We start from the raw sequence: 27444 nt of genomic DNA on the forward strand, positions 1-27444 counted from the left end.
GATTTTTTTTCTTTCAAAACAGCAATAAACCCGGTTCTTACACCAGTCATACTTTTCATCCCGTCTGTTGCAATTGAGACAGTTTTATCGAGTGGAATATGACGTTTTTCCATGCACTCAATTACAGCATTTGCTATATCCTCTCCACGCGTTTGACCTTTGAGTGGCAATAATCTTAAAAGGCCCTGTAGATGAAATAAAGTGTACAAAAAGTGAAACTTGCACTGTATCATTTATGTCATAAGACTCATCAACTGCTATTGATAAAGCTGAAACCAATTTAAGGTCTTTGACTTGCTGGTTGGTTATATTCCAAGACATTTTGACCGTTCTATCTTTCACTATTTTAGCAGACAATGGTAACTCTTTAATTTTTTTTAGAATATCTGCTTTGTTCTTAAAATCCCGAAATAGCTCTTTGGATGCATTTATAAAACAACTTTTTATGTATTCGCTGTCTGTATATGGTTTTCCTCTCAGCAATCTCTTGACTAACCACAAAATGTGCAATATTAACATTGTTGGAAGATTGCATTCAGTAATTAAATACAGAACTTGATTTTTCTTGACTCTTCTGAAGTTCCTCAACTGCTTTCTTCCTTGCATCACTGACAGGATATTTAGTACTAAATGACATGTGTTTAGTTGTAAAGTGTCTCCCCAAATTTGATTTCTTGTTATGTGCCAATTTTTCCTGACAAATAAGACAGGTCGGAAGGCCATTTAAGTTTGAATAAACGCGAAAGTCTCGGTCCATTCAAGTTTAAATTCAGTTTTCATCTTCCATTTTTCTTTGCTTCTTCTTTGTAGCCATGTCAGACAGGACACCTAAGAAAAAGTTTCATTTTATATAATAAGCCACCAACACAAAATAATTAGAATTCTTAATTTGATGACAAAAATACCTGTAGGATTTGCAGCTGTGTGGAAAAATACAGGTAACTTTACGCTTCGAGTAGGTACTTTTGTTACCCATACACGATTTGTGGATACAAGCACTAACCACTGCACAGTGAAACTGCTGACTGACTCTCAACTCCTGCATGAATTGCGTGCCTCCCCCGTGCTGTGTATCCCGCGGCCCACCTATGCTGCGTCTCCTGTCGCAGGACCGATCGACACCCCTACGCATACCTGCGCGCCCACACATGGTATTTTGTGGAAGAGCCACACTCAAGGGGCCAAAGAGCCGCATGTGGCTCGAGCCACGGCTTGCCGACCAGGGGTCTGTCTAGTGGCAGCAAGAAACTGTTCTTGCAGCTCTGTTGCATTGCTGCGCCTGTTCCTTCTTGCCAGTAAGGTCAAGTAGCAGTCATCTCTTGCTGTTGTGGCAGATGGGCATCCTTGCCCTCATCATCTTGATAGTGTGCCAGTCTCTTGAAAGCGATTACACAGTCTGCTAATCACGCTTTGGGATGTTCCAAGTGTTGCCACTGTCATCTGTTTGACAAGCTTCGAGATGTCATATGGATGGCTCTCCAGGCTTTGCATTCGGGCAAATCATGTTGCCAGGGATATCGCAAGGGCTGGGAAATCGTAGGATGTGCACTTTCACCAATGAAATAAAAGTTTGTTTTGCATCTCATCTTGCACAACTGTCTTTGACTTGTTTGCTTTTCTCATGTTCTTATTAAATACCAAATGCTTTCTTATTGCTTCATAGTCTTTTTGGAATAGCCTCTAATTTTTGTGAGCACTGTATCTTTCAGTTTCAAATGCAAGTGTCCATAGGACTGTGTCTTTAATTTTACTTTTTGCTTATATTTTTCACTTCAGAATTAGGGCGTAAGACAGCTAACTTGACTTCCATTTGCTAAATAATACAAACCCTTTTTCTTCAGTGACAAATAGGGAAGGAAAATAAAATGAACTATTTTACATACATATATTTGTGTATATACACACGTATATATTTTTTCTTATAATTGTCTTTGGAGTTCGCTTATATAAATAATCTTTGGTAGGTACTGACTCATATGGTTCAGATTTTTTTGTTGGCTTTAATGAAAATTTCAAGCAGTCTTATTTCAAAAGGTTAAAATGATAGAATTATAATTCATGCATGAACTTAAATGAAATCTTATGTAGGTCTTTTATCTAAGCAAAATAAGGACATCCTACTTAGTTTGGATGGACAAGGGAATAAGAATTTATTTCTTTTTATACCCAGCCTATTTTCAGAACAAGAGCAAGTATCGTTTCTGCTGTGGGGACTAAGTAATGTTCATGGAAGATAGATAGTCTTACAGCAGTTTTCCTGGGAATAGTTTAGTCTGAGAAAGGTGAAGATCCTTACGCTGAATCATGTTAAACAGATTTATTTGGGACTTAAAAAGCTAGTAGGAAAAAAATTGAGGTGTTTTAAGTATATGATATTCAACTGAGAAAACTGGACTTCAGAATAAATGTGATAACTATTAATAGATTTATAAACATTCAGTAATCATTGTCTATGGATGGAAATAACATTTAATTTTTGCCTTAATTACAGCAGCATTTTATTAGTTTGCCTTATGGCATTTTAATGCTTAGAGAAAAACTTAAACTTTAGAGTGATTTTATATATGGTAGTAATGAAATTCTTGGTGCTTGTTTTGGTTAATTGTTAAACATTCAGGAAGAGCAGAAAAGGAACCCCAAAATATGTCAGGTTCACACTGTAGTTATATCTGGATTTATTACATTCTGCTGAATAGGAGTAGTTTTTTCTCTTTCCCTCAGTGTTAATGACTGACTTTCATTTAAATTGGGTATGACTATCATAGAGGAGTGACTGTTTATGAATTGGGAGTGTAAATGTTTGCAGGATTATTGCACTTCCAAAGTTGACTAGACATGCCAGCTCTATTCTTCCCTGCGAAAATGAACAAATTTCTTTATCTTAGCAGTTATGATGTTCTCGAAAGTTTTTGATGTAATACCAATTTAGAAATGACAGAATATAATTTGGATGATGGGAGGTTTTCTTTGTATTTTAAAACTTTCTTCAGTTTATTGTTCAAATATTGACTTTCTGTAAAAATGTTATGTTAAATTTAGACTGTAGTGCAATATCAATAAATTTTACTGCTTGGGCAGTTTTACTCCCTTGTTTTCTGTTACTTGTTACAGGTTACAAGTTACTCATATTATGCTTGCATCTCTGGATCCATAAAAATGGACAAGTATGAGATAAAGGTATGTTTATATGATAGGAAGAAATATTAAACTGTAGAGTATCTCTGCAAAAATGGAAACAAAGAAGTGGTATGTATTTCCCCCTCAATTACAGGTTGGTTATTGCTTTAAAGGAAGATTTTACTGTAAGTTAGATACATAAAATCCAGCAGTTCTTGACTTTGTATTAGAAAACAGGTTTTTGATGCTTGACATCCCTTGGGCCTTGGGGGAGAAACACATTCTTTTCTACTAGAGACCTCAGCTATGTGATAGTAATTTTTTTTTTTTTTTTTTCATTTTTCTGAAGCTGGAAACAGGGAGAGACAGTCAGACAGACTCCCGCATGCGCCCGACCGGGATCCACCCGGCACGCCCACCAGGGGCGACGCTCTGCCCACCAGGGGGCGATGCTCTGCCTATCCTGGGCGTCGCCATGTTGCGACCAGAGCCACTCTAGCGCCTGGGGCAGAGGCCACAGAGCCATCCCCAGCGCCCGGGCCATCTTTGCTCCAATGGAGCCTTGGCTGCGGGAGGGGAAGAGAGAGACAGAGAGGAAAGCGCGGCGGAGGGGTGGAGAAGCAAATGTGCGCTTCTCCTGTGTGCCCTGGCCGGGAATCGAACCCGGGTCCTCCGCACGCTAGGCCGACGCTCTACCGCTGAGCCAACCAGCCAGGGCGTGATAGTAATTTTTATTTAAAATATTAACAGAGTGACTAAGCTATTATATATTTTTTTATTTAAAAAAATATATTTTATTCATTTTAGAGAAGGGGGGAGAGGAGCAGGAAGCATCAACTCCCATATGTGCCTTGACCAGGCAAGCCCAGGGTTTTGAACTAGCAACTTCAGCGTTCCAGGTCGACGCTTTATTCACTGCGCCACCACAAGTCAGGCTAAGCTATTGTATTCTTATTGTCAAAGGTACTTTGCTTTGTTAGTGAGAACTGGTATGTTGCAAAGTTGCCTTCCACCTTTTCTTGTAGTCATGTATGACGTCTTTATAGTTCCAATTCTTGATTCTATTCCGTTTCAGTGATTTTTAAAAAAGAAAAAAAAATCCTTTAATAACTTCCCATTCATACTAAACTTGAAAAGAGCCAAATAGAAATTAATGATACAGGAGTTTCCTTTGGTGTTTAGACCTAATGCAGTCTGTCTTCTAGTCCCTGTGTTGACTAGGGCTTGTGATTTAATGTGAAACATCATAGATTTGATATTTCATGTTAGAAAAACTAGTATTACAGAACAACAGCCTTACTCTTTAATGAACAGTTAAAAGTACATCATGGAATTAGAAATATTTATTCAGAATATAAGAATGTAAAATATTATAAACGTCTCTGTATAAATAAACGGAGATTAAAAAAACAATTTATCAAATAATACTAAGTAGCTATTTTACAGCATCTAAAACTAAAGGCATCAGGAAACATTTAAAGCATACAAATGAAGAATAAAAAGTGATAAGGTCTAGTACAGTGCTAGTGGCAGCTCTGACACGAGACTGAAGACAAACAGAACAGAACTGACAAGTGCAGACTCACATGTGCTTTAATAACTGACAGTACACTCAAGCAGGCTTTCCAATTCAAGTGAAAGCACATTTTCAAATCAAAGGAAACTTAAATAAGTCAGGCAAAGTAAATAAGTCTTGACAATGTGTAAAAACTCAGAAATCGAAAAGAACGTGTTTCGCTATCTTTGTATTAGGTTCAAACAATCAGATTGTTAGGGGCCTGGAATGAGCACTAGAAGTGAATCTAGGAGTTCTACAAACAGAACATTTCTCCATGGATTTGATTTGCAAACAGTGCAAAAGTGAGCGAGTTTTTTATATAGCCCGCTCTATTTTATTGAGCTGAGATTAGTAGAGTGATGTATCTGCCTTGACTGACTGGAAAAATCAGGTACTGCTGGTCAAGGATATGGTTATCCAATAACATTTGCCATTACTGGGACGGAGTGCTCTCGTCACGGTCACATGCAGTATCTCACTCAGATGTGAGCAATAGAGAATGTGGCCAGTGTGACTCTTGACCAAAAATGAAATCGGTATATGTGAAACCAGCTTCCTTTACTTGGGAATTAGCAAAACAGGAATTCATGAATAGCTGCTATTCCAATTTGTAGCCTTTTCCACTTCTATTTTAATAGCCACTGAGCACTCAGTGATGCTGTGGTGGTAGTGCCAGCATCACATTAATTGATGATTCTGATTCTAGTTCTATCAAGTTATTTCTTGACAGCCTAAAGCATATATCTACCTGTTAATAAATACAGATGTAGTCTGAAAGTGACTACGTGTGAAAGAGGAGGAACTGCAGGAGGCCACAAGTTTGGGGCCAACTTCAACCCGGCCTGTGTTGTGTACACACAAGGTATCAGTGAATTAGAGTAGGATTTGGATCAACTTCAGTGAGAACTGCAGCAAAGGTGTCGTTTTTGTTTTGTAATGAGTTCTGTTTTACAAAGTAGTGTTTGCAAGTGAAAAGTCTCAGTGAAAAAGGGGCGACTGCATTATTTGTCAAATAGGACATTCTGTTGGATAAATAGAAAAATAATTGCTATATGATCTTAGTGTCACCTACTATAAAAAAACAAAAATGTTAGCTTCCCCAACGAAAAAAAATGGCTTTTTAAAGTCACTGCAAAAAATTTTAATCATCAGAGAACTCACTCCCTTTTGGCCTCTAGAAACTATAGCTCTGTCTGCTGCATCTAGAAATGGGTGCAGCAGTGAACTTAGTGAACAATATTGAAAACTTCACTTTAGTTTCACAGGTGAGACATATTCCCAGTTTTGTATTTGCAATGACTTCAGGCTTTTTGGAACCTTGTGACTCAGAAATCATTCATAAAGGTTTAGGTAGTGTTGCTGTCTTTCTCATCACTTCACATAAAACACAAGCATGCTACCCTAAACTCTTGAGATGTGTGGGTATTGGTGGCAGCGTTGAAGGGTAGCGAGTGTGGGCCACGGGAAACACCTGTAGAAGGGAACAGGCGACTGTGGAGGCTCCTAATTCATGCAGTGACAGGCAGTCCGGCTTAGATCAGGTCACCTACATGGAACTGGGAGACTGCCAGACAGTGTTCAGGTTGTTCTTGGAGTAGTAAAATCCTTACTAGCCACATCCTAGTTTTTTTTAAGGAAAAGCCTTAGAGGGTCTAATTTGGGCTGCCTTTCTGGAGTGGTAGAATGTCAGGGCTGTCATGGAGTTCTCCGAGGTTCCTGTCAAGGACTGCTGTGGGCTCAGGGGAACACTTAGTAAAAACTGCATGCACCTCAAAGGAGAATGAAGCAGTTATGTTTAACTGGCACTTACTTTTTTATTGACCTAACATATTTCCAGTTTCAGGCAGCATGGATATTAACTTCAGAAACCTGACATGTCAGTAGGTGAGAGTGAATATGAAATAGTTAATTGTGTTGGCAACGATGAGACATCTAGTATACCCCTGGGCCAGCACATGAGAAGTAGAGAGGGCATGATAAGTGTCAACTGTCTGATGACATAGATACTTAGTCATAAAGACCTTTTGGTAACATTCTCGAAGAGGAATTTTACCACCTCCAAGTCTCTGGCAGTTTTGGGGGCTGGAGGACTTGGGGCCTGGCAGATCATCAGCCGAGAGCGCCTGCTGCCCCAAGAGGGCTCCCGTCCAAGCACTACCCAGGTCAGACCCTGCTTAGCTGCCCAGATCAGACCACGTGGAGCGCTTTCTGGGTGGTGTGGCGTTGACACCCGGCAGAACATCAGATGTAGTGGTTGGTCCACACATTGATGACACCAGCAACATCCAGAAGGTTTACCTGATTTTTGCCTCAATTCAGTGGTGGGAAGTACACTCCAAGAGAACGATGAGAGGGGCCCTTTCTGGCCATGCCCATCGCTCTAAGGCCAGAGACTGAACTCTGAACAGAGAAAGAAACTGCCTGAAAGGGAGCAACCACTGAGGAAACTGGGAGAATACAATTAAAAACACGAAGGTGTAAAGGTTTTTTTTTAACCTCATCCAAGTTAGAATTAAGAACATTGTTTTACCCCAATGGAGATGTTAATATAAACCAGCTTCTATTTAGAAAGACTAATTCAGGTTATTAAAAAGAAAAATTAACCAGGCACCTGCAATCATTTAATAAGAAATGCAGTTTTAGTAGGCCCCACAATTAGCATAATCAAGTGACTGTTGTCACCTTCAAGAATTGTGTCTTAGGTAGTATTTGAAAAATACAAGGAAAAGAAATCAACCATTTAATAATAGCTTTTTTTATTCTACACATATATAAAAGTAACAGTTTTACTGGGGTAATAGTTTTCACCCAATCACTACATAATTTAAAAAGTATTATGTTGAAGTATAAACTCAGTTGAAGCCAGGCAGTTTTAGTAATATGGGGGCTCTCAATGAAGAGCCAAGACCTTCCTGTCTGGAGGGTTACACGCCCCTGAAAGGGTGGGTTCTCGCCCCGGAGCAGGGCTGGCAGACAGCTGTGTTCCTGTGTCAGCACACTTTCTGGCCGCCAGAGCGCGCAGTTTGCATAGGAGGAGGATGTTTCCCTAGGCAAGCTGAAAAAGTGGGGGAAACTGATTTTTGTCTATTAAACCATTTTTGGACACACTTCAGCCAAAACATTTTCCTTGTGACAAAATATTACTCAGAACAAGTACTGATTTTAAAAAATCACAAGAACCAATTCTGACTGTGATAGGTTGGTGACAAACGAGCCCACGGCACTTCCTCGGTGTCAGAGCACCCAAAAGCTGGTTCTTAATTCATGAAACCAGATGACTTTCTCTGAGGCTCGGGCAGCCCCCCTGGCTTACCTGAGAAAGCTGGTTGCTTTTAGGATAAAACTCTGCCCTCCAAAGTGGGACTATAGTGTCCATCCCCCTTGTGCAGGAGGCTGAGGAAGTTGATTCCTGCTTTCTGAAAGCACATTGCACGGGGACACTAATGCAGTGACCTGGTCATAAGAACTTTGTGAGCTGTGGCACGGGGACAATTCTCACAGGGCACTTGGGGTGGGCCCTCAGTGCTACAGAATAAATGGCAGGTGGTCCTTTAAAATGTCTCAGTGTAGGGCAGCGACAGAAGAAAGGGTAAAACAGTGAAGGGTACAGTAGAAAAGGAATAAAGAACTTAAGATGGAAGCTCTTCCTGAAAGAATTCAGATACTTTGGTCCTACCCAGGCCTGTCAGCATTTTGCCTGAACTTGAACCTGTTTAAGCACCATATGTTACCCATCCCCAAGTCAGGGGGAAAAAAGGAGGCCTCAGGGGCCACTCCCTCACCCCTGCCTTTCATAACAGGAGTGACGTGTTGAACCTGTGGTTCAGTAGCAATCAGATAGGGGGGATCAGCCTGCAGAGCATTATCGGCTCAGTGTCCTGCCTCTCGCCCCGAGACTGACAGAGGCAGGTCCATGCTATGTACTCTGGGGATGGGCTTGGGCGCCTGCCCTGGGTGGGGCAAGTGCCAAAATGCTCCTCTGCTTCTGAGGAAATGCCAGATGACATTTTAGTTACTAGGAGCCTCAGCACTGAGCCGTGATGTTGACAAGACTGCACCAAGAGGGTGGGCAGCCCCAAAGTCAGAAGAGCCCCCTTCCCAGCCCTGCTCCCAGCCAGCCAGCGGCAGTTGTGTTCTCCCATCCAGATCTGCTCAGGTGCAGCCCGGGGTGTGCTCTACTGTGACTTCACATCTAGGACTGTAACACCTATGTGCCGCCCTCCTGTACTCTGCCTCCCAGAGCATGAGTGGCAGCCTGTATCTTAGGGTTGACATGTGGGACTTGAAAAGCAAAGCCTTCTTGTAGTACAAATCTGTGTACTAGGACACATTCACACCTGTGTGCATCAGAGGTTTTCCCTGAAGGAGGAAAGAGGAGACATCAGGTGTCAGAGATAAAGTCGCTGTCTACGAAACAGAAGAGTGACTGCGGGGCCCCAGGGATGCACAGCCTCCGAGCAGGAGAGGCGCAGAGCGACGGAGCTGGTGCCGAGCAGAGCGAGTAATTGCCATGCCCGCTGTGCCCAGGCAGCACAGTCCTCACCCCCAGGGCCAAGTCCATGGTGCTCCGTTGTCCAGGTGCTGCCCTACCTGCCAGCCTTCCTTAATTCCCCCACAGGAACTGTCCCCGGGGCTCTTCTCTCTCTGGTGACCTGCTCTAGTGTGGCTTCCGTGGGCAGAACTTTGGTGCCTGCGCTCCGATTAAAGTGAAGTTTCGTTGGTGTGTGGCCTTGAGTTCTCCTCCTCCAGCAGAGCTATTCTCTGCTTGAGCATCCTTACTTGCGTCTCATGTCTCTCCACCATGGCCATCATCTGAGACTCCAGCTTCTTCAGTTTGTTTTGATGCTTCTTCTTTGCTTTCTCATAGGCGGCCACGAGGTTGCTATGTGGGAACAGAGGGAAGGAGCTCAGATTCACCCGGGGCAGCAGTGACACACACACACACACACACACACACACACACACACACACACACACACAGTCCTGTCCTCTGGGCAACTGCTTCCGCGGCCCCACTTGGAAGGAACAGGGCACTCAGCCTCTTCAGGAAGAATCTGAAATCATGTAGGATTTCAACACAGCAATTCGTCTCTTGGCTTAACTATGATTAACTCAGCTGGCAGCTCGAGGCTGCCATTAACATTAGGAGGGGTTTAAACCAGCAATCCAAACTGGCCGTGTTCAAAAAAGCAGAGGAGGGAGCTGAATTTCAGAAATCTGTTATTTAAATACAAATTCTGTGTATTGTTCCATGGTGCCTGCAGCAGACGGTCAAGGGTAAGATGAGGAGTTCCTTTCTGCAGTCTGAGTGACCTCACCGAGGGTGAGGGCAGAGAGCCCACCATGACATCCCTTTATTCTTCGCACTGGTGGGATTCAGAGCACACAGGCCATAAGGTAGTGCTGACCAAACAGCACATAGGCCTCTGAACTGCCCGCCCTGGGAGCCCCAGGCTAACTTAACTCTCGATACCGTCTGTGGTCCAAAACAGCACCCACCCCCCTTCCAGGAACATTCAGGTTCTTAAAGTGTGGCCTGAAGACGGACCCTGAGTCTTCTGAAGTTCTTTCAGGGGAGGGCTGTGGGGGCCTGTATTTTTTACCTACAATCTGTGAAGCTGGTTTTCCTGATATATTTAGTTCAAAACAATACATTGCCAGTAGAAGCAATTGTAAGAATCTAGCTGTCTCTATTAAATCAGACATTAGAGATTTGCAAAATTATAAAAACAGTGCCACTCCAATTTTTTGTAGAATGATTTTTTAAATAAAGTCCATTTGTATTACTTGTAAGGAATTGTGCTTTTAGTAAACAAAAACTTTTCAAAAATTTTAGTTTCTAAAATGAAAAGTGTCCATAGATAATTAGGAGAACAAAGCTCTTTGAGGTGCTCAGTTTTTTGAGCACACAGGGGGTCCTGAGCCCAGAGTGTGAGGCTGCTGTCTCAGAGCTGTGCTCCCAGTGTTCCCCATGGACGGTAAGTGTCGCACACATAAAAGGGTCTAGTGCCAGTTTTGTTTGGAAAACATTGGCATAAACACAAGGTAGATTTTTTTTTTTTTAAACTGTATGACTTCTCAGAACTTCTATATGAAGTATTAAGAGCGGACAGACCACAAGTTGTATTTCTGTGCTGCATATTCCAAACACATCTAGCTCAAGGACTTGTCTTTACCAAGCATTTCTTAAGATTCCTACGGAACACTGGGAAATTGTGCCACAGGGAAGACCAGGCCCTAAGGGCAGTTGGGAACTGGCCATTCTCAGGAGATTGCCCCAGCAATTAAGGAAACATCCTCCCTGATGTGTGAGTGCAAGTACCACTGGGGATATATGAACAAGGGGATCTTACCTGTTGGCTCTCTTTAGGTCATTAACGAACTCTGCTGATTGCTGGTGTCGGATTTCACTGCTCTTGGTGAGTCTTTCCAAGGCACTCACCAGCTCTTGAACTCTGGTCTTTAACTTCTTTTCTCTGTATCAGGAGAAACAGCATGCCATGAGTAACCAGACAGGGAGGTGGCTGCTCCCCTGGAAGTGTTTTGCTTGCCAAGTCAAAAAAGAGACAATGGCCCTGGCCGGTTGGCTCAGCGGTAGAGCGTCGGCCTGGCATGCGGGGGACCCGGGTTCGATTTCCGGCCAGGGCACATAGGAGAAGCACCCATTTGCTTCTCCACCACCCCCCTCCTTCCTCTCTGTCTCTCTCTTCCCCTCCCGCAGCCGAGGCTCCATTGGAGCAAAGATGGCCCGGGCGCTGGGGATGGCTCCTTGGCCTCTGCCCCAGGCACTAGAGTGGCTCTGGTCGCGGCAGAGCGATGCCCCGGAGGGGCAGAGCATCGCCCCCTGGTGGGCGTGCCAGGTGGATCCCGGTCAGGCGCATGCGGGAGTCTGTCTGTCTCTCCCCGTTTCCAGCTTCAGAAAAAAAAAAAAAAAAAAGAGACAATGGAGCAAGAGGGCTCCTTTACCCTCATCTGAGCCATACTACCTCACCTCTGCATTCTTGCCTGGTTCCTTCAGTGATCAAGGGCCTGTAGAGGTCTACGGTCTGTGTCCCAAAGGAACAACAATACAGAACGTCTTCCAGATGGAGTAACAGGGCATCCAGACGCTCCCTTGTGTGGGCATGAGAGATGCTCAGCAGCGACCACAACCCTGTCTCCGGCTCCCCCCCCCCCCCCACCTTTTCCATGAGTCCTGAGCCGCTCGGGCCTCAAGAACACAAACCTGCTCTGGACAATCCCTATTCACTGAAACCAACATGATCCTACCTTGCAGAAAACCCAGAACGGTAGAGTAGAATTGATATTCTTATTTTAAAGGTCCTTATTTCCCTTTAAAGCACTTAAATTCCATTTGTACTTTTATTTGACTCCCCTACTCCATGGCTTTTAGTTCCGTGAGCTTTTCACTACTATAGGAACACAAGTTAACTTGCTTAGGAGTCAGTTTTGGGAGGTTCCTAGTGTCTATCCAGCTTGTCCCCTCCTGAATCCCACGAGAACACAAGACCCGGGCAGGGAACAATGACCCACTGCCTCTTACCACACATACTGTCACTGCATAGTATCACATGTGGCACTCCATGCAACCTGCCATGATCTGGTTTATGGCTTCGAGCTCAGCAGCCCCCACCCCCTACACATACACACACTGGCGCATGGCGTAGGGTCACAAGGATCTTATTTGGTTTGGTTCCCAGTGTATCCCCAGTGCTGAGTGCCATGCCTGGGTGACAGCTTCAGAATATCTCACTGGAGGTATCTGTTCCTTGGAGCACATTAAAAACCCAGAATTATGGAAGAAGTTCCTTTAAAAAGACCTCACTGTGTGTATGTGGGGAATGTAAAATAGCGCAATAGTTTTGCAAGGCAATTTGGCAGTATCTAGCAAAATGAAAAACGAACACATTCCTTGACTAAGCAACTTGATTTCTAGGACTTTTCTTACAGAAATAGTGTAGGTGCCGAAAGAGATGAGATGACGCTTGTATTCACCTCAGCATTGGTTCTAACAGCTTAGGGTGGGAAACAACCAGGTTAAGGAATATCTGTATCACTCTGCAATTTACTGCAGCTTGAAACGCACCAGCATAGTATCTGATACATTGTCAAGTGAAAAGGGTGAGTTTTACTGGATGCCATTTTTGCAAAAACAACTAAAGACCGGATATGCTAACGATGGACCAGAATGCTAACCACCACTTAGCAAAGGTTAATAGAAGAGGGATGACAGAAGGCTTTCATTTTCTACTTTTGCACCGCTTAAAATTTTTATAACTTAGTATGCTTTTTTTTAAAAGTTTATTCATTTTAGAGAGGAGAGGGAGAGACAGAGAGAGAGAGAGAAGGGGGAGGAGGTGGAAGCATCAACTCCCATATTGCCTTGACCAGGCAAGCCCAGGGTTTCGAACTGGCGACCTCAGCATTTCCAGGTCGACGCTTTATCCACTGCACCACCACAGGTCAGGCTAACTTAGTATGCTTTTATAAAGTATGTGAGATGTGTGCTTCCTGTAGGAGGTACTGGGGGGAGGACTCAGATGATGTTTCACCAGCTGGTTCTTCCTTCCTGACTTTTAAATATCTTGTACACTTCTGCTTCCAGCTACTGTAAGTACAAGTCAAACTTTCCAAACACTTATAAAGGAACTGCAACACAAAAACCCTGGCCTGCTTTTGTGAGTGAGGTTGAAGGAGGAACGATCTTTTATTTTTTTTTATTTTTATTTTTTATAATAAATTTTTATTAATGGTAATGGGATGACATTAATAAATCAGGGTACATATATTCAAAGAAAACATGTCTAGGTTATTTTGTCATTAAATTATGTTGCAAACCCCTCGCCCAAAGTCAGATTGTCCTCCGCCACCCTCTATCTAGTTCTCTGTGCCCCTCCCCCTCCCCCTAACTCTCTCCCTCCCTCCCTCCCTCCCATGTCCTCCCTCCCCCCACCCTTGGTAACCACCACACTCTTGTCCATGTCTCTTAGTCTCATTTTTATAGGAACGATCTTTTAAAGTGAACTGCTTGACCTGTGGTGGCGCAGTGGATAAAGTGTCACCCTGAATACTGAGGTCGCCGGTTCGAAACCCTGGGCTTGCCTGGTCAGGGCACATATGGGAGTGGATGCTTCCCGCTCTTCCCCCTTCTCTCTCTCTCTCCCACCCCCCCTCTCTAAAAATGAGTAAAGACATTTCTTAAAGTCTCACAACCAGCTTGGAAGTCCTATGACTTATCATCCTTCAGGAATCCTCCCTCCCACCCCACAGGCCCACTGAGGAGCCTCCCAGAGGAGTGGGGTTTTCCCCTGGGCCCCGCAGCCACCAGGAAGTTTGGTTGCATTGCCTACAAGAACCTGAGGGTGGCACCATTTCCTACCAGAAGCGAGAACCACGTCTTGGGAGGTGGCTCCCTCCCTCCCAGCTCAGCCTTCCAGCACCCCAGCCTTCCTGGCAGTCCTCCCTGTGCTCAGGAAGGTGACAACATGAAAGAGGTCCCTCTCTTCCCTCTGGCTAAAAACAACAGGGAAGGGTTATTTCTCCTACATTTTGTTACTGTTTCGATTCTTTTATCTTTCATTCTAAAGTTTATTAATAGTGCAAAAGGAAAAAAAAACTGATGAGAATTAAAAATGTCACCATGAACTCAATAAATTCACAACTAAAAACAAAAACGCTCAGAGCAATACCATTATTCTCCACCCCCAATTATATCTACACCCCTGCCTCACCCTGCAGACAGGAAGAATATGGAACTCTCAGTCTCGGCACAAAAAGGGCTTCCTTCCCAAGCAGCCAGGCCCTTGCAGCTGAAAGGAACTTTCCAGTCGGGGCAGGCTCACAGGCCCCGCTGGAGTGGGCTGAGGGGAGCCAGTGCCAGGAGCTGAGAACTGCCTCTCAGAACTGCCTGGGCCTCGGGGATGGAGCGCACTGCTGCATAAACCTCAGGACAGAACTAGGATGCTGATTTACTGAAAGACTTCAAGATACAAAGACAGGCTAAACCTAACATGTGGGCTAGTTTATCTGCTTTCATTTGAGTGAGGCAGATGCCTGAAGTAAAAGAGTTATGTCTCCATTGGCGCTCATGTCGACAGAAACTGGTACTAAACCACAGAGAGGTAACGACTCGAGACCGTGCCAGGTCAGAAGCCGCAGCGTGGGTGGGCCTCTGAGCACAAGAAACGTGGCTGGTCTGAAATAGGAAGTGCAGTGTGTATAAAACATGCACTGGAATTTGAAGATTTAAGATGAAAGACTAAAATATTGCAATAATTTGAAAAATACTGATTACATCTTGAAACGGTAATATTTTGGGTGTGCATGAGCTTCATGTGGTCCTGGAACTCAATCTACATGCATGATCACACGCGCGGGCACGCTCTCTGTATGAACTGCAGCTGGAACTCAGTCTACACGCATGACCACACGCACGGGCACGCTCTCTGTATGAACTGCAGCTGGAACTCAATCTACATGCATGACCACACGCACGGGCACGCTCTCTGTATGAACTGCAGCTGGAACTCAATCTACATGCATGATCACACGCGCGGGCACGCTCTCTGTATGAACTGCAGCTGGAACTCAATCTACATGCACGATCACACGCGCGGGCACGCTCTCTGTATGAACTGCAGCTGGAACTCAATCTACATGCACGATCACACGCGCGGGCACGCTCTCTGTATGAACTGCAGCTGGAACTCAATCTACATGCACGATCACACGCGCGGGCACGCTCTCTGTATGAACTGCAGCTGGAACTCAGTCTACATGCACGATCACACGCGCGGGCACGCTCTCTGTATGAACTGCAGCTGGAACTCAGTCTACATGCATGATCACACACACGGGCACGTTCTCTGTATGAACTGCAGCTGGAACTCAATCTACACGCAGGACCACACGCACGGGCACGCTCTCTGTATGAACTGCAGCTGGAACTCAGTCTACACGCACGACCACACGCACGGGCACGCTCTCTGTATGAACTGCAGCTGGAACTCAGTCTACATGCACGACCACACGCGCGGGCACGCTCTCTGTATGAACTGCAGCTGGAACTCAATCTACATGCACGATCACACGCGCGGGCACGCTCTCTGTATGAACTGCAGCTGGAACTCAATCTACATGCACGATCACACGCGCGGGCACGCTCTCTGTATGAACTGCAGCTGGAACTCAATCTACATGCACGATCACACGCGCGGGCACGCTCTCTGTATGAACTGCAGCTGGAACTCAATCTACATGCATGATCACACGCGCGGGCACGCTCTCTGTATGAACTGCAGCTGGAACTCAATCTACATGCACGATCACACGCGCGGGCACGCTCTCTGTATGAACTGCAGCTGGAACTCAATCTACATGCATGATCACACGCGCGGGCACGCTCTCTGTATGAACTGCAGCTGGAACTCAATCTACATGCACGAGCACACACGCGCGGGTATGCTCTCTGTATGAACTGCAGCTGGAACTCAATCTACATGCACGATCACACGCGCGGGCACGCTCTCTGTATGAACTGCAGCTGGAACTCAGTCTACATGCACGATCACACGCACGGGCACGCTCTCTGTATGAACTGCAGCTGGAACTCAGTCTACATGCATGATCACACGCACGGGCATGCTCTCTGTATGAACTGCAGCTGGAACTCAATCTACATGCAGGACCACACGCACAGGCACGCTCTCTGTATGAACTGCAGCTGGAACTCAATCTACATGCATGATCACACGCACGGGCACGTTCTCTGTATGAACTGCAGCTGGAACTCAATCTACATGCACGATCACATGCACGGGCATGCTCTCTGTATGAACTGCAGCTGGAACTCAGTCTACATGCACGATCACATGCACGGGCATGCTCTCTGTATGAACTGCAGCTGGAACTCAATCTACATGCATGATCACACGCACGGGCACGCTCTCTGTATGAACTGCAGCCTGCCTCAGATCCTCACAGGACAACCAGAACAAGAACCAGAAGTCTGCTAATCCAAGTCTTTTTTTTCCCCCAAGTCCTTTTTTTAAAAAAACTTTTATTTAATTAAGATTTCATTTACTGAATTTAGAGAGAGGAGAGGGAGAGAGAGAGAGAGAATGAGGGGAGGGGAACGGGAAATATCACCTTGCTTCTTGTATGGGCCTTGACCGGGCAAGCCTGGGGTCTTAAACCGGCAACCTCAGCATTCCAGGTCAACACTTTATCAACTGTGCCACCACAAGTGAGGCCAAAAGACTTAAAAATTAATTTTAGCCTGACCAGGCGGTGGTGCAGTGGATGGAGCGTTGGACTGGGACGGGGAGGACCCAGGTTCAAATCCCCGAGGTCACCAGCTTGTGTGAGGGCTCATCTGGTTTGAGCAAGGCTCACCAGCTTGAACCCAAGGTTGCTGGCTTGAGCAGGGGGTCACTCGGTCTGCTGTAGCTGGTCCCCCTCACCCCTGGTCAAGGCACATATGAGAAAGCAATCAATGAACAACTAAGGTGCCGCAACAAAGAACTGATGCTTTTCATGTCTGTAGGGCCAGGAGCCGCCATCATGGCCATTCACATGTAGGTTCACATTGGATTCAGACAGTCAGTAAAGAGACAACGGAGCCAAAAGCTGGTGGGCCATCATCTTTAATCCTAGCTTGCACCCCGCAGGCAAGTAAAAACACACACTGGGCTCCAAAACTCACTCATTCAGTGCTCACAAAGCTATTGACTTTTCTGAGTTTCCTAGAATCAAAGGTTTCTAGCTCCCCACACTTATTCACCTCTGTTCCCCATCTTCTTCCTTCTCCTTGCACAAACTAGCTTCTCCCTCAACACTCCACCATCTTGGCTGTTTCTCCTGGCTTCCTCCACGTGGCCTTTCTCTCCTCTCTGCTCTCTCCTCTAATGCTAATCTCAGGAACCGAGAGAGAGCAAGCTCCCAGTCTGTGCCACTTTATAGTGCAGAAATCAAAACCTTTAATCCAGGGGTCCCCAAAGTTTTTACACAGGGGGCCAGTTCACTGTCCCTCAGACCGTTGGAGGGCCGGACTATAAAAAAACCTATGGACAAATCCCTATGCACACTGCACATACCTTATTTTAAAGTAAAAAAACAAAACAGGAACAAATACAATATTTAAAATAAAGAACAAGTAAATTTAAATCAACAAACTGACCAGTATTTCAATGGGAACTATGGGCCTGCTTTTGGCTTTGCAGTGCCACCACATACACTGCTCCTCTCACTGACCACCAATGAAAGAGGTGCCCCTTCCGGAAGTGCGGCGGGGCCGGATACATGGCCTCAGGGGGCCGCATGGGGCCTGTGGGCCATAGTTTGGGGACCCCTGCTTTAATCCAATATACAAAATAGAGAAGTCTCTAATACAAAGTCACTTATATGACGCATGATAGGATTTCCCACATCGAAAAGGGTGGGAAAGGCTTAGTCCTAAAACCAAGCCCCAGGCTACAAGGATCCTGCTTGCCCACAGCCTGCCCCCAACACACATTAATATCACCTGGGCAATGGCTTCCACGTGGGCAGCGCCATCTTTAACAAAGTAAGCATAATATATTTTATCTGCCCAACAATGTCTCTCCCTTCTTGTCTGTCTCTATCTGCCACCAAAAAATAAAAATAAAATAAAAATAAAGAAACATCAATTTGTTGTTCCAGCTATTTACCTATTCACTAGTTGATTCTTGTATGTGCCCTGACTGGGGGTCGAACCCAGATCCCTGGGGTGTCGGGATGAGCTGCCCGGCCAGGACCCAAGTCACTTTGGAACCTCAACCACTCGTGTCCAGATCCTTCCATCTAGTTTCCAATTCAAATTTGCTTGGCCTTCAGCTAAGGAATCTTTTTAGTTTGTCTAGGAAAAATAATGAGGCCAAATGAGAACTTTTATAGGTTCCAAAAAGATGAGAAAGTAAAAATTAAACACCACACATTCCACTTGCTCCCTCAATAGTAACACATCCACTTTTCTGGATGCCGGGAACTGCACAGTCCCTTCTTCCTTGTTTTTCACCCTCAGTAGGACAGGCGCTCAGTTTACACAGAGGTGGATTAAGGTTGGTTGAGGCCCTGGGTGCAGAAGAAAATATTGAGCCCCTGTCATTAGAAGAAAGTGTAAAGTTGGGGTTTTGCAGGGCCCTTCAGAAGTCAGGGCCCAGGGCGCACGCCCAGTGCACCTGCCGTTAAATCCGCCTCTGAGTATACACTCTTACATTGTTGTAAGGTACCAAAAGCTGAAAATTGATATTGATATTCTGGGAGGAAAGGTCAGGCTTTCCTGTCCCATCCCTCCTTTGGGGAGGGGAGGGAGAAGAATGTAGAAGTTTCTGGCTTGCAAGAACAATGGGTCATTCAGTTTTAAATCTAAAATAAAGGTTAACCTAGAAACTTCTTCTCTTTCAATAGGAGGCAGAATTTACAAACCACCTTGCATTGATTGTAGTTCCTCCTCCTCCCTGGAATCTTGAGGGTAAAATACCTCTAGGCTAGTGAGGGAAGATGAACCCTGAAAGATCTGTAAACATCTTTGATTGTGTTACCTTAAAAGTCTTAATGTTTCTGTGTATCCCCTAAACAAATGTCAGCCCATGCCATGATGTCATGCTCTCCCTCGCCCGTGTGTGATCAAGGGTATATAAGCAGCCCCTGAACTATTTTTGGGACTGCATGATTTGGGCTTGCAGATGCCCCGTGTCAGCCATATGCAGCCAGCATATTAATAAATCTCCTCCTCTAATAAAACTCTTCAAAATTCATCTGGACTGGGTGTCTCTACGTGAACTCAATGAAATGAGGTACAGCAACTTTCAGCATCTGGGGTGTGGTACTTTATAACATATGGGGGCTCGTCCGGGATCCGGTGTTTTGTGTCACTGGATCCAGACACCCCGAATTGGCTGGACTCTTCGCTGAGCTGCCCGGCCCCGCTTGAATCTCGTGGAGAGGCACACCACTTGAGAGTTTTCAGAGCTCTCGGTCTTCCTGTGGGGTCTGGACTATTCCCTGATAGATGCCTTCTGGTTCCCAAACTCGATAATTTGGATAATTTGGCGGAGAAAATTAAGGAGGTAGGTAGAGCAACTCTTTGTGCTTTACTGAACTTTCTGGCTTCCCTTTGAACTCTTGCTTTTGCTTTTATGTTTGTAACTAAGTTTGTAGTCTGTGTCGGACTAGAATGCAGGTAGAGTGGATTTGGGGGCTTTGCTGAGTTGTGACACCGGGCATGTGAAACCCCGGTGGAAGCAGGTAGGGCTTTCAAAACTGCTTTGTTGGTTGTTACTAGTCTATGGTTTTTATGTTTTGTTTTTTTTTGTTTTTAATTTTATTCATTTACTTATTTTTTACAGAGACAGAGAGTGAGTCAGAGAGAGGGATAGACAGGGACAGACAGACAGGAACAGAGAGAGATGAGAAGCATCAATCATTAGTTTTTCATTGCGCGTTGCAACACCTTAGTTGTTCATTGATTGCTTTCTCATATGTGCCTTGACCGTGGGCCTTCAGCAGACCGAGTAACCCCTTGCTGGAGCCAGCGACCTTGGGTTCAAACCAGATGAGCCCGCGCTCAAGCTGGTGAGCTCAGGGTCTCGAACCTGGGTCTTCCGCATCCCAGTCCGACGCTCTATCCACTGCTCCACCGTCTGGTCAGGCCGGTTTTTATGTTTTGAACTGGATCTGTTGCAAAACAGACCAGATGTGGTCGTAAGTTCGTGCAGGCTCTCCAAGACCGAGACGGTGGTGGAAAGTTTTAGTGGTCCTGCCTTGGGTTCTTGTTGTGCTCTCAGTAGAATGCCAGAAGTGGGGACATGCATCTTTCTCTAGGAAGGCTAATGGAGGTTAAGTTCATCCAGGATTAGTCAGTCTTGCATCGCACTCAATCAGTGGAGGCTGAGCTAACCTGGATTGATTAATATCGACCCAAGACTTCCAAGAGACGTCTCTGTGTTTGTCGGGATATCAGTCTTTATTTTAATGTTTCTGTTTCTAAAACCCCTGGTTAAGAAATCTCTGGTGCCGCCTGACCAGGCGGTGGCGCAGTGGATAGAGCGTCGGACTGGGATGCCGAGGACCCAGGTTCGAGACCCTGAGGTTGCCAGCTTGAGCTCGGGTTCATCTGGTTTGAGCAAAAGCTCACCAGCTTGGACCCAAGGTCGCTGTCTCAAGCAAGGGGTTACTCGGTCTCCTGAAGGCCCATGGTCAAGGCACATTATGAGAAAGCAGTCAATGAACAACTAAGGTGTCGCAAGGAAAAACTGATGATTGATGCTTCTCATCTCTCTGTTCCTGTCTGTCTAGCCCTCTCTCTGACTCTGTCTCTGTAAAAAAAAAAAAAAAAAAAAAAAAAAAAATCTCTGGTGCTGAGACGTGTGGGCACCTGAGAGGCACGAGGGGGAGCCTTTCCTCGTCTGTGAGGCTTTGTCTTTGTTCATCAAATTATCCGGTATTATTTAATTGAAATAGGCATGCATTGTTTGTGTATAAGTCCTTTGTTCAATGTCTAAACATGTCTGTTTGAGTCTTTTGTGTCAAGATTGGAAGCTTCTGACTAAAAGCTATGTTAAGTGGCTTTCTTTGTTCTCAAAATCTACCTTCAGGGCGCTCTCTCTGACTTCTCCCCTGAAGGAAAATTATTATCTTCGGTTCGCTTCTTCCCCTTGTCTCGTGTAATAATTAATATCTCTATAGTCAAACACCCTCTCATTCTGGGTGCTAGTTAACTATCTGTTTTATATTTTTGTTTTATTGGTGCACTAATTCTTAGATTCTCCTGACGCAAGTTCCAGTTTTGTAATAAGTAATAGCAACTGGGAATTCTAATCCCCGGATAATAAGGACAGTCTGGAATATAGTAATTGGGAACCCAGGTTGTCCCGATCAGTTTCCATACATTGATCAGTGGCTAATTTAACAATGAATCCACCACAGTGGTTTAAAAGCTTGCTCAATACAGAAAGGGCTGGCAAGCAAGCGATTTAAATGAAAGAAAAGCAGAGCCTACAAATTGAAAGTGTTTCTCCAAACTCTGGAGCAAAAGGACTAGCAAGTAAGCAGTTTGAGTGAGAGAAAAACTGCGCAGCGAGGCACGGTGCCTGGAGCGAGGGGTGGGGCCGAGCACGCATGGTCCCTCCCCCTCCGCCGTCATTCCGGTCTCCACCTGTGCTGCACCCCAGTGGCAGGCAAACAGTGAACAGCCTGCACAGTTAGGTTAGGATTCAGCAACACAAAAGAGCAATGAAGTAAGGATAAAATAACTAAAATATAGAATAGAAATTAGTTTCAAATGTCCACTGGCCGACCAAAAGAGGTTTTGCCCATTTAGAAATTACAGGATAGGGATAGTATTAAAAATTGAAACTTTGCCCTGGCTGATTGGCTCAGCAGTAGAGCGTCGGCCTAGCGTGCGGAGGACCCGGGTTCGATTCCCGGCCAGGGCACACAGGAGAAGCGCTCATTTGCTTCTCCACCCCTCCGCCACGCTTTCCTCTCTGTCTCTCTCTTCCCCTCCCGCAGCCAAGGCTCCATTGGAGCAAAGATGGCCCGGCGCTGAGGATGGCTCTGTGGCCTCTGCCTCAGGTGCTAGAGTGGCTCTGGTCGCAACATGGCGACGCCCAGGATGGGCAGAGCATCACCCCCTGGTGGGCAGAGCATCGCCCCTGGTGGGCGTGCCGGGTGGATCCCGGTCGGGCACATGCGGGAGTCTGTCTGACTGTCTCTCCCTGTTTCCAGCTTCAGAAAAAATGAAAAAAAAAAAAAAATTGAAACTTTGCTTTAGAAAAATCATAAAAAAAAGAAATTCAGGCCCTGGCCGGTTGGCTCAGCGGTAGAGTGTCGGCCTAGCGTGCGGAGGACCTGGGTTCGATTCCCGGCCAGGGCACACAGGAGAAGCGCCCATTTGCTTCTCCACCCCTCCGCCGTGCTTTCCTCTCTGTCTCTCTCTTCCCCTCCCGCAGCCAAGGCTCCATTGGAGCAGAGATGGCCCGGGCGCTGGGCATGGCTCTGTGGCCTCTGCCTCACGCGCTAGAGTGGCTCTGGTCGCAATATGGCGACGCCCAGGATGGGCAGAGCATCGCCCCCTGGGGGGCAGAGCACCGCCCCTGGTGGGCGTGCCGGGTGGATCCCGGTCGGGCGCATGCGGGAGTCTGTCTGACTGTCTCTCCCTGTTTCCAGCTTCAGAAAAATGAAAAAAAAAATAAAAAAAATAAAAGAAAAAAAGAAATTCAGAAATTTTTTTTTTCAGGGACAGAGAGACAGAGAGACGGATAGATAGGGACAGACAGACAGGAATGGAGAGAGATGAGAAGCATCAATCATCAGTTTTTCATTGCAAGACCTTAGTTGTTCATTGATTGCTTCCTCATATGTGCCTTGACCGTGGGCCTTCAGCAGACAGAGTAACCCCCTTGCTCAAGCCAGTGACCTTGGGTCCAAACTGGTGAGCTTTTTGCTCAAGCCAGATGAGCCCACGCTCAAGCTGGTGACCTCGGAAACTCAAACCTGGTCCTCCGCATCCCAGCCCGACACTATCTACTGTGCCACCACCTGGTCAGGCAAGAAATTTAGAAATTAACAAACCGTAGGTGTGGGCCATGCTAGTTAATTGGCAGTTTCTTAAATTAAATTGCAACTCCAGAAGTAGTGATAGAGTCATAAATAATAGGATTATAGGGAATAAAATTAAAAATAAGCTCTCTGTGGGTTGGGGATGATGGCTTGTTGCCCCCACTGGTATAAAAATGAGGAAAAGTTCCAACACTCTTCCGCGGGTGAAGAGGGTGTTGGAGTCTCTTCAAGTCTCTCAGTTACGTAAAAGGCATGAAGTTCATAAGGAAGACCCACAGCATTAACCAAAATAGTAAAAATTATAAAAAGAATTTTCAGGGAATTGCGGGAAAAATTGGAAACCTCATATAGGCTAAAGCAACTCACTACTGGGAAAGTAATTTTGTGAAAATTGTATTTAGCTGCTCAAAGCAAGGCAGTTAGTTTACAGGTGGCAAATTGATTCAAGTCCTGCTAGGGAGAAGCCCCATTGTCTTGCTAAGAGGCTTGGATACAGGACAAACTGCAGAAAAAAAAGGTAGAAGCGGCAAGCTCTCAGTTCTTAGAGCCTGCCTCTCCCTCCGGCATCCGCCCCGCCCTCATGCAAAAGAAAGTTAGTATCTCTTTGCCAGCTGGGTAGTTTATACCAAGAATCCCTTATTATAAAATGTTAAAATGTACATATTGTTCCAAGGCTTTTGTTAATTCTTTTATTTGCTGTTTTATAGTCCTGTAATACTGGAATCTCAGTTTAAATATTAGGAATTGTTAATAATGTCTTTTTATGAAATGTTTAGTTTAGTATCATTTTGAAAAAGTATTGTTAAAATTTCTTTTGAATGCTAATGTACTGAATCATTTAGCAGCAAAGAGATTCTGGAATTCTAAAGGAGACACCCAAACCTATTTTTCTTGAATTGATCCAGCTAATAATGTTGTTTTTGTCTTTTTTCCAAAAGTTTATATGGATAGAAAAGGGCTCTCAAGCCCCTCAGTGAGATCTTCTAAGCATGGCTTTTAAGGTCTATAATGGCCAAGGAAGTAACAGAAAAGACAAACAAGGCCCAAAAGAGATCAGGAAATACCAGCTTTTGGCATATGCTCTTAAAGGCTCCAGCGTCCCAAAGGGCTTCATAGGATTCCAGTGAGGCCCTGCTTCAAGAGTGGAAAGAAAGGTCATTGAACTGAGGCCTGCCAGGCTTCTCGGCCCCACTGGGAGACACGTCTTTGCTGTGGAAAAAGGGACACAAGAAGTTAAGCTGCCTTCTTGCTTCATGGAGGGAGGGTTCAGTCTCTTCTAGCCGTGCTCCAGCTACCTGTGACCTGACCTTGCCCAGCTTACTGGGAATTGCCACTAAAGGCCCAAGGACATCGTTCACGAGCCTAAGGTATTTCTTCCAAGTAACAGATAAACTGATCTCATTTCTTGTGAACACAAGGGCCATCTACTCTGTCTTGCCTGAATATTTGAGTTTTATTTATCCCTCAAAAGATCTCTACTGTGGGTATTGATAAGTCTGATTTTATTGCTTTATTTAATGTATAGTGTCTCCTTTATTCCTCTTGTCTCAATGCCCCATGCCTATTGTAGGCTGGGACCTGCTCCTAATTCCAACTAGAAGCAGTGGTCATTAGGACTTGGACTCTAGCTGTAAAGTATAGAATGTGACCACAACTAACTCCTGTTCTTTGGGACATTTCTCAGACTAAAGTAAGATTAAATTACATTGGCAAAAAATATAAAGCAATGAGAATGTCAACATAGACTTAGTGAAGTTATGTTAACATGTTAAGAACATTTGTGACTATAAGAATTTTATTTTGAATTCTGTTGTATTAGTTAGAATTTTATTTTTGTTTAATAATCTAGTAGGCTTTAGTCACTTTATTGTATTAAGACACATTATAGTATTTGTTAACATTAGCTATTTGAATTTTTTTTTTTTTTTTATTTTTCTGAAGCTGGAAACAGGGAGAGACAGTCAGACAGACTCCCGCATGCGCCCGACCGGGATCCACCCGGCACGCCCACCAGGGGTGACGCTCTGCCCAGCAGGGGGCGATGCTCTGCCCATCCTGGGCGTCACCATATTGCGACCAGAGCCACTCTAGCGCCTGAGGCAGAGGCCACAGAGCCATCCCCAGCGCCTGGGCCATCTTTGCTCCAATGGAGCCTCGGCTGCGGGAGGGGAAGAGAGAGACAGAGAGGAAAGCGCGGCGGAGGGGTGGAGAAGCAAATGGGCACTTCTCCTATGTGCCCTGGCCGGGAATCGAACCCGGGTCCTCCGCACGCTAGGCCGACACTCTACCGTTGAGCCAACCGGCCAGGGCCGAATTTTATTGTTAATTGTGTATTTTTCCAGTCTGCCTCAAAATCGGAACATAGTAATTCAAATGAATAGATGCCACCCAGAACAAGTGGAGTCTTGAGACCCTCTTTGCCAAAGGTATATTTGAAACCAATTAGAAAAAGGATTTGGCCAGTAAGAAAGGAACCCAATAATAATTAGAAACTAATTTGAAGCTACAGTGTGCCCACAGGTACCCAAAGGTTCAAAGCGAATAAACTGCATGAATCAAATAATAAAAGAAACGTAACCACCCTTTCCCTAAGTACTTGCAGGATTTACAGGTTACTTAGCAAACTGTTCAAAGACTGTCCGAGAAGCACTTTCAGCAGGACATCACCCAAGGACTGACTTTCACATGGACAGGTCCACACATCCTGATCCTGACCACTCTCACTGCTGCTAAGGTAGAAAAACAGCATGCCCTACTCCAACCACAAACCAGAAGCTGGTTTGTCTATGTATGGCAAATATAAGAAGAGACTAAGGACTCTTTTAATTAGACTTTGGGAAAAGGGAAACTAGGGTAAAACGAAAGCCAAGTTAATTGTCACTAAAGGTTAAGATTTTTAAAATCAAGAGTTCTGACTAGAAAGGAATTTTATGGTTTTGATAATAGAAGGTATAAGGTATGGAAATACTTTTGAAAGAAAAAGGAAAAAGCAGGTTTTGTGAAGGCCAGTAATTTCTAGATAAGAAAGTTTATGAAAGTTGAAGGTTTATAGAAAAAATAATTTGAACAGTCAGAAAACTGGTTTTTGAAGAATGTTTCATTAGTTACCCTGGCTAACAATCCTATTGTCTGTGGTGATTAGTCCTCTTACTTTAATATTGCCTTGTACCATGTTTGATCAGTTTTATAGCAAGGTTTGTTCCTGTTAAATATCTGTTACATGTTATAATAACCCTAGACAACAGTCTCATACTCCTCAGTAAATTACTTTTTTTTTTTTTTTTTGTATTTTTTCGAAGTTGGAAACGGGGAGGCAGTCAGATAGACTCCCGCATGCGCCCGACTGGGACCCACCTGGCATGCCCACCAGGGGGCGATGCTCTGCCCATCTGGGGTGTTGCTCTGTTGCAACCAGAGCCATTCTAGCGCCTGAGGCAGAGGCCACAGAGCCATCCTCAGCGCCCGGGCCAACTTTGCTCCAATGGAGCCTTGGCTGCGGGAGGGGAAGAGAGAGACAGAGAGGAAGGAGAGGGGGAGGGGTGGAGAAGCAGATGGGTGCTTCTCCTGTGTGCCTGGCCGGGAACGAAACCGGGATTCCTGCATGCCCGGCCGATGCTCTATCACTGAGCCAACCGGCCAGGGCCTTCCTCAGTAAATTAAGTCAAGGACTTGACTTAGGAAATAGAACCAGTGGGGATGTTGTAAGGTACCAAAAGCTGAAAATTGATATTAATATTCTGGGCAGAAAGGTCAGGCTTTCCTATCAGGCTTTCCTGTTCTGTCCCTCCTTTAGGGAGGGAGGGAGAGAAATGTAGAAGTTTCTGGCTTGCAAGAACAATGGGTCATTCAGTTTTAAATCTAAAATAAAGGTTAACCTAGAAACTTCTCTTTCAATAGGAGGCATAATTTACATACCATCTTGCATTGATTGTAGTTCCTCCCCCTTCCTGGAATCTTGAGGGTAAAATACCTCTAGGCTAGTGAGGGAAGATGAACCCTGAAAGGTTTGTAAACATCTTTGATTGTGTTACCTTAAAAGTCTTAATGTTTCTGTGTAACCCCTAAACAAATGTTGCCAGCTCGTAATGTGACGTCATGCTCCCCCCCCCCCCCCCCGCCATGTGAGCAAGGGTATATAAACAGCCCCTAAACTATTTTTGGGACTGCACGATTTGGGCCTGCAGATG

General features: G+C 45.1%; 2 protein-coding genes across 4 annotated transcripts in view; both read right to left on the minus strand.

Moving 5' to 3' along the window:
• LOC136334176 (uncharacterized) overlaps positions 1-27444 on the minus strand; it is a 399355-nt gene that overhangs the window by 221612 nt on the left and 150299 nt on the right. The gene's annotated exons all lie outside the window — the stretch shown is intronic.
• The window catches only part of MCC (MCC regulator of WNT signaling pathway), a 550138-nt gene continuing 529683 nt past the window's right edge, over positions 6990-27444 (minus strand). For all 3 annotated transcript variants that reach the window (XM_066274073.1, XM_066274074.1, XM_066274075.1), the window contains 2 exons: positions 11029-11151; positions 6990-9557 (listed from right to left, as the gene is read on the minus strand). In XM_066274073.1, the coding sequence (XP_066130170.1) occupies positions 9377-9557; positions 11029-11151 (304 nt within the window). In that variant the 3' untranslated portion in view covers positions 6990-9376. The remainder of the gene's footprint in view (positions 9558-11028; positions 11152-27444) is intronic.

This window comes from Saccopteryx bilineata, chromosome 4, assembly GCF_036850765.1.
Source record: "Saccopteryx bilineata isolate mSacBil1 chromosome 4, mSacBil1_pri_phased_curated, whole genome shotgun sequence".
In the NCBI taxonomy this organism is placed as follows: domain Eukaryota; kingdom Metazoa; phylum Chordata; class Mammalia; order Chiroptera; family Emballonuridae; genus Saccopteryx; species Saccopteryx bilineata.